The sequence below is a fragment of the Drosophila tropicalis genome, unplaced genomic scaffold (genome assembly GCF_018151085.1).
Source record: "Drosophila tropicalis isolate 14030-0801.00 unplaced genomic scaffold, ASM1815108v1 contig_838, whole genome shotgun sequence".
In the NCBI taxonomy this organism is placed as follows: domain Eukaryota; kingdom Metazoa; phylum Arthropoda; class Insecta; order Diptera; family Drosophilidae; genus Drosophila; species Drosophila tropicalis.
Genome location: NW_027173330.1, coordinates 139,691 through 147,479, shown reverse-complemented (window position 1 = coordinate 147,479; position 7,789 = coordinate 139,691). Strand labels below are relative to the sequence as shown.

The following is a 7,789-nucleotide window of genomic DNA, read 5'->3' as shown; positions in this document are numbered from 1 at the left end:
ATTTTCGGGAGGGTCGCCGGGGTGAGAGTTTTGAATTGATTCTGAAAAGATAAAAATTTATCAGGCAATGAAGAATGCACGTTCAAATTTATATTGCTTACCTAGCAACACGGACAGGAAATTGGGATAAGTTTTTAAGCTATATTTTCCGTTCCTTCCGTCTACATTATGGCTTACTATCAGGTCGTCGGCCAAAACTTGCCGAATAGATTTGCCAGGCGCAGCTTGCGAAATGATAAGCGTAATTTTCTTTACCTGCCAAATGGAAAACACATGAAAAACATTTATATAAGTTTTTTTTATAGTTTTGATAAAAATAGCACAGTTTATTCTCCATGAGTATAAGCTGTTCGGCATTGCTTATAGGGAAGGCGATGTTGGGTGTTTCCTCCTGAGTCATCATTCTCATCATCTGCTTGATCATTGCCGTCTGCGTTGCGACCAGCCACTTCAGCTCCTGCACCTCTGTCATTATCTGCCTCAGCATGACAGCGTTGTCTGAAAAAGAAGTTTGCAAAAAGAAATTAGTATTGAATTACAGGCTGCCAATAAATTCTTTACAAGTACTTACATATCTCAGGTTCATTAGATTCTGTAATAAGTTGAAAAAAGAGGAAAAATTCAAAATTTTTAATAGTTCGCTATTTATTATTTATATACTTACTTTGTTCTGCGCCATCTGAGCGAAGGGCCGCGTCTGTAATATATGAAATAAGGGGAAAAATTTATAAAATATTTTTCATTTCCTGAACATTATTCAAATGCTTACCCGACTCTGGCACTTCAAAACGCATTTTCATCATTTTTTTGAGCTTCCTTGGTCATCAATTCTGAAGCAAAAATATATTATTTACTGTTGTCACTCAAAATTCAAATCCCCCCCCCCACACATTTTTTTTTTTTTTTTTTTTGCGCCGTCGCAAACACCGCCGACTAAACACCTCCATTTCCTCATTTCTATCTACCTACAGATGCAGCATGGGAACAACTACTAAACCCCCTTATACGGCATGGCGGTAGGTCACAAAATCGGACACAGAAAACTTTTCCAAAGTTGATGCCATTTCTAAATCGGTGAAATATATTCCTATACTTCTAGAGCTTATAGGCTCATTAAAAAAACTTCTAATCTCTGCAAATCGTTTCCCTACAATAAATATTTCACCAAGCTGCTCTGTGAAAGAAACTACCTGAAATGGAATGTTTTCACCTATGAAACACTTCACTTTTCAACAATTTTCACCTAACTCTATTTCTTCCTCCTCCCCCACAATTAAACTATCTTCTGCGATTTTCCTAAAAATTTGTGGTAAAATTTGAGTTGGTTTTCGGACAAATCTCTTAAGAGTTTGCAAATAATTTTCGAAAGAGTATGAGGAGCCTGAAATCGGATCACCGATTTGCCCAACAGTCTCTTTTAAGTGGACTAAGCTGTGAACATTGTAGGAAACACTGTTTTCCCCAAAAACAAGTGGAAAATTCTCAACAAATAAGTTCAACATTCGCTGAGAAGTTTCCACATTCCAGTGTCTTTGTTTTTAGGAGCATAGCAACCTGTAAGCACAGTGAAGCAATAAAAACTCGAAATACTGGTCACCATTCATTGTATCCTTAAGAGCTACAATCCTAGTATACAACAAACACTGTCTGTACTCAGTTGCCTTCCAATTCGCAAGCTCTACTAATGATCTCGGCTTTCTTGCAAACTCTTTCGGAATATATTTTCGCATGGATATTAATGCTTCGGAAATTTTCTCTTTGTCAGTTTTCGATATTTTACTGACAACTTTATTTGTATTTATTCTAGTCAAAAATTTACGCATGACACCCTATTCAACAAGATGCATGCAGTCGAGTGGTATTTGTGTTATCATTAAAACACCAATTTTTAAAATGCGGACTGAATGTTTAAATATTCGGCTTGATGATGCGACGGATACTTTCTATTGCGAAAGTCTTCATCTGAGATTAATTCAGCACTCTTAGTGCTAAATGTCAAAACAGAGTCAACTTTTCGTGACACCTGAATGCATTTGCTACAACCGTGACTGGAAGTATGACCAGGCGCGCCAGTAACAAATGCTCTTGCAAGAGCATCACACACAATACCGCGAAGTACTAAGTGAACTTTTTTATTTCCAACGGTTAAGCCATTTTTCATAAACTCGGACAACTCAATTGTGTATTTGGACAAAAATTCATCGGAGTTAAATGGCTTATCGTTATATTATAACGAATAAGTATGGGCCACAATTGCGCACGCGAACTTTTAAACAACGGAAGTCCGTCGACATTAATATCGCTTAATACATCGGGAATCATGGGCAAAATAGAAAGTTTATTTAATTGCTTCGACAAGCCTATATGTAATAGGTGTCAATAGCACAGCTTCGTTTTGGTTTATCCTTTAAATACCAATTTTTCAATTGTGCATTTAAGCCATCACCGATGTTTGCTTGTGCTTCTACGCTACCTATCATATCTCCTAAATTGGCAAAAGTTTCTTCCTCAACTGGCATGAATTCGCTGAATACCTTAAAACTGGCCACTTTCTTGTATGTTTTGAATAGTTCCTAATTCTAGAGACGCACTTCTTGGATTTAAAGCGTCTCTCTCCATCTTTACTAACCTACGCATTTGCCTTCTACTCAACATTTTCCTAAATTTATACATTTTTTAAAAATGAAATACTTTTAATTTAAAATAAAAGGGGCTGGAAAAAAGAAAGTAAACATATGTATATACATATATTTGAATGATTGTACTTAACTTAAGGAGGGGGTGAGTTTTCAAATTTGAAAAGAACAAAATTATCTTTTATTTTAGAATAATTTTATTTTTTGCCTAAAAAATAAACCATAAGAAAAACTTTTTAACCCTCCGTCGGACACATATTTTAAAACCTTCGGACGGACACTTGGGTCTGGCCAGACCCCTATGTATTTACATGCATTTGCATGCATTTAAATAGAAATTAACCATATATTCTGGCTCATACATGTACCGAGTAGGTAGATATTTTAATTTCTTACCATTCTTAATCGATTTGCCATGCATTGAGCTATATGTGCAAGAAAATATATACCCGAAAAAAATCGGATTACGGAAAAAAAGACATTTTTCTTTCGTTCACTTTTGTTTTTTATTTTTAATTAATTTGTTGTTGTTTTAACAATAGAAATGGAATGAAATGTAATTGTATGATGGAAAATATAATTCCAATTTTCTTACGGATTCTGAGAAACACAAACAAAGCATGTATAAGCTGTTTTTGAGTGTTGTTGGCATACTGGCTGATTGCAAGCAGTACATTCGATATTTGCACGAACTAATGTGTTGGAGAGATTATTCAAAAAAGTTCGCCGGGCGCTGTTTTTTTCGTAACCATCCACTTCCTTACATATACAGTAAGCAGCCAATGCCATGATATCCAACATGTTGCAAAAGAAAGCATATGTCCATCGCCTTGTTGGTCGTTTTGTCGTGAAATGCGAAACCATTTGATCCATTGAATCGACACCTGCTTTGTTAGCATTATAAAACATAATTGCCTCTGGTTTCTTTGCCTCTCCTTCACAGAACTTCGAATAATGTACGGTGGAAAGCAAATTTACGGCTCGATTTTTTTTTGGCACGTAGCTACAAATCGATACGTTTTCATGAAAACCAAACAATGATGAAAGCACTGGACGAGAGTCATCTCTTGTTGGATCATATGGTGCCAACCAATGCGAGACCAATAACAGCAAGTCTTTTGGCAGCATCCAATGTTACAAAGAAATTATCAGCAACGATCGTTCGGCCACTCATACTATATCGGTTTGAAAGTTGCATCAACACATTTTCGCCTTGGTTCACTTCACGATTGGTTCCTTCTTTGCCAGTATACAGCTTTCCTTGCAACGGATATTTTGTTTTCGCATCGCATGCCCACCACACTTTTATGCCATATTTTGCTGGCTTTGACGGTATATATTGTGTAAATTTGGTTCTGCCACGATATGGAAACAGTTGCTCGTCAATAGTCACAACATCATGTGCATCATAGTTATTGGCGAGGTTTTCATTTAAAAAATTCCATATATCTCGAATGGGCGCGGCTTTATCGCTTTGTTGACGAAATTCACGGGTACGACTGTCATCAAAACGAATATATCGCGATAATTGCTTAAATCGTCGATAAGACATAGCTGCTCGGAAAATGGGACTTCTGATGTTTGCATATTATTGTGTGATAGGCCAGCAGCCAAAAGAATTCCAACAAAAGCGTCAAGCTCAGTGCTTGTCAAATCATTTCAAACTCTGGGTTTAGAATCAGGATTCTCTGCATTCCATTTACGAGTGGCTTCTTTTCCATGACGATTTGTTTGAGTAACAATAATAAATGAAATATTTGGCGAAAAAAACAGCTTGAATACCTCAATTGGAATGGCATTTTGTTGTCTTGGCCCAAATCGAAAACGCATAATGTTGTGTTGACGCGTACGAATAACAGCGGATGCATCGTTTTTGCTCCATTTCGTTCCGTCTTTGCCGTAAAAAAAGCCATCATCACATTCACCAGCAACTTGATCTGTTTCGTCTTCTATATCAATTCAATTTGAAAACAAAATATCAAAGAAGTTAAATTCGGCTATGCCGAAGTTTATATACCCTTGCAGTCCTTGACAATAATAATTTCACATGTTCAAAATTTGTTTTCTGCAACTCAATTCATTAATATACAAACAAAACAATTTTACTCTTCATACTATGTACAATTTGTTCTTCTTCTTCCCTCATTCCCTAAGCAAAGCAACGCACGCATACACATACAGTTTATGTAGCGTTGCGTCTGTGTGTGTATGCATGTGCTCTGTTGATTTGATGATGACGTAGTAGGCAGCAAGCAGAGCTGCCGGCAGCGATTGAACCGATTTATATAGACTGTAACTTGTGTTCTATTTATCCGATCAGGGTCAAATTTTGGGATCTGAGATTTTATATCAAATTCTATTATATTGGTAAATTTCATGGGGATACTCCAATTTTTGCAAAAATTTTTGTTCCAGAGTTATATGATATAGTAGTCCGATCCCAAAGATTTTCATACTTTATCTCACCCGGGTAAAAAATATCTCCCAAAAAAAATTTCATCCCGATAGCTCTTAAGATGGCTGAGTAAAACGCGTACGCACCGACGGACAGACGGACATGGCTATATCGACTTAGCTTCTCATGCTGATCAAGAATATATATACTTTATGGGGTCGGAAACGTCTCCTTCTGTGCGTTACAAACATCTGACCAATTTTATAATACCTTCTGCAAGGGTATAAAAAAGCAAGTAGAACGGTCAAAATGTGTGATATTCCATACATTTCCATACAAAATGTATAGGGGTCTGGCCAGACCCATGTGTCCGTCCGAAGGTGTAACTTTTTAATCCTTTTTTTTCGCCTTGTTCAAGGACCTTTTGGTAATTGTCCTGTGGCTAGATCGATAGAAAATAAAATTTTAGGAAGCTACCTGGAATTTCAAGTCGATAGATAAAATGGAACCATGTTAGCTTAACGTTCAAAGTCAAAAAGGTCTGGCCAGACCCAGGTGTCCGACGGAGGGTTAAATAAGTTTTTATTTTCAGACAATATATTTGTGGATTTTTTGAATTTTTTTTTTACTTTTTATTTATAATAATATTGAACTAAACACAAAATTTGATAATTTATTATTATAGTATACTATATACTATATATAAATGTTTACTATATACAATAATAATAAATAATTTGTTATAAAAAAACAATTAAAACGACAATTCAGCAATTTTAAACCAATTATGAATTAATTGATTTGATTTTCTTTCATAATAAGTTTTCATAATTAGACCACAAAAAAATATTTAAACTTGGCACATTGTATGGTTAATTTTTTAACAGAAAAAAAAAAAATAAAATTATACAAAAATTAAAAAATTTATTTCGTTTGGGAACGGCCCGGGATTGAACCTGGTATATGCGTTATTCAATTTTGCTGGCAAATACTTTGTTTTTATTTTGCTTTCACTTTTCATTCTTTAATTTATCGACTTATTATATCCTTGTAGAGGGTATATATGTATAAAGATTTAATCCGACATCAATTTTATTTTTACTCATAATTAAATGAGTTCGGGTGCCGTCGGCTAAACTCCGCATGAAATACGCTGGCAGAATTTTTTTCTGCCGACGTCAGTGGCTCGGAATTTGCGGAAATTTTGTCCCCGGCCACTTTTGGTACTGAAGGGTGTGTTCTCGATTTGCATATGTATGCGAACACTCGTCGGTACCCTGCAGTACGCGTCTGCGGAGACCTTCCGTCGAGTTTACGGGGACATGACCGCTGTCTTGGGGGACATAGCGGCGACACGTTCATTTGAGTTGTGGCGACATTTAACATAAGATGGCCTAGCAATAAGGACAATCGGGACAACTGAGCGACAAATTCGACGGTATGTTCAGGGATGGTTTTTCAAAAATGTTTTGAGGGACATTTGCAAAGAAATTTTCTCTGAACGTCGACGGTACTTCGGCAGGTCTTCTTTGCGTTCGTTTCAGAGGACGTTTCGTCGACATTTGCTTTGAATGTCGACGGTTGACCGACGGATCTTCTTTGCATGCGCGTCAGAGGACGTTCCATCAACAATTGCGTTGAATGTCGACCGTTGGTCGGTGGGACTTCTTTTCATGCGCTTCAGAGGACGTTCCATCGACATTGCATTGAATGTCGATAGTGTTGCCCATACACAAATAAAATACAAAATTTTCTTTTAACTAATTTATTCATTTATTAAATTTTTTTCACAGCAAGGGTATAACAATAAACATAAACAATAAGTTATGTATCTTCTACTGCCTTCGTACGGCGATTCTTCATTTTGTTGACTGTATTTTTGGCGCAGCCGATGGCATTTCGGAGCACCTTCTCCGCCGGCTGTCCTCCTTCAGACATCTGAATGGCTTCTGAAAGGACAAATATATATTTATAGAGATATATAAAAATTAAAATACGAAAAGTTGTATTTTTACCTAGTAAGCAGCTTAACACATGGGGATAAGCTCTAAGGCTTATCTTCCCATTTTTTTCATCTAAGTTGTGCGATTCAAGCAGGTCATCTGAGAAAACATTTCGTATTGATTTCGTAATGGCCGCTTGGGTCAACAAAGTGTTCATTCGTTGCATCTGCAAACAAAGAAGAAAATAAATTTGATACAAAAAATTATTATATGTTAATATGTGTGGCTTCTAAGTTATTAAAAGTACCTTTAGGGAATCCGTGAATAACATTACTTCTGAATAGAAATTGATTGATATTAACACGGATTCGTTAAAGGTATTTGTAATAGAGAGGCTAAAAAGAATACATATGTATGTATGTACATACAATTTTTTAGAGTCCGTCGTTATCTTATGCTCCATCTTTACTAAGTCCTCCACAGACTCCAAGGGGAATAAAGAGGAGTTGTCGTCTGGCTTGTCGCTCACCATCCGCATTAACTGCTTTGTTAAGGCAGCTTGTGTCGCCAAAGCATCATTGAGATGGCTCCTCATCTCATCCATTTTTTTCCCGAAAATTTGCCTCCATTTGCTCCATCCTTTTTAGCAAATCGGCGTTGCCTGAAATAAATTTCAAATGAAATTTTACAACTTGAATATTTGGGTATTTCATTAAAATACTTACTCGGTTGACCAACGATGCTTTCTGAAATATATTCAAAGAAAATTTATTAGAATAATTTTAATCGGAAACTCTAAACATTTCTACAGATTG

At 36.2% G+C, this 7,789-nt stretch overlaps 1 protein-coding gene and 1 long non-coding RNA gene across 2 annotated transcripts; both read right to left on the bottom strand.

The window, feature by feature from the left end:
* Window positions 1–425: 425 nt before the first annotated feature.
* On the bottom strand, window positions 426–716 carry LOC137580218 (uncharacterized). The gene is made up of 3 exons (XR_011032978.1): window positions 665–716; window positions 572–592; window positions 426–498 (listed from the first exon to the last, which is right to left on the bottom strand). It is a non-coding gene; the product is annotated as an uncharacterized lncRNA (long non-coding RNA).
* Window positions 717–6,855: 6,139 nt separating this feature from the next.
* Window positions 6,856–7,578, bottom strand: LOC137580219 (uncharacterized). The gene is made up of 3 exons (XM_068294139.1): window positions 7,399–7,578; window positions 7,047–7,200; window positions 6,856–6,980 (listed from the first exon to the last, which is right to left on the bottom strand). Exons 1-3 carry the CDS (start codon window positions 7,576–7,578, stop codon window positions 6,856–6,858), a joined length of 459 nt encoding a protein of 152 aa, XP_068150240.1.
* Between the last annotated feature and the right edge of the window lie 211 nt (window positions 7,579–7,789).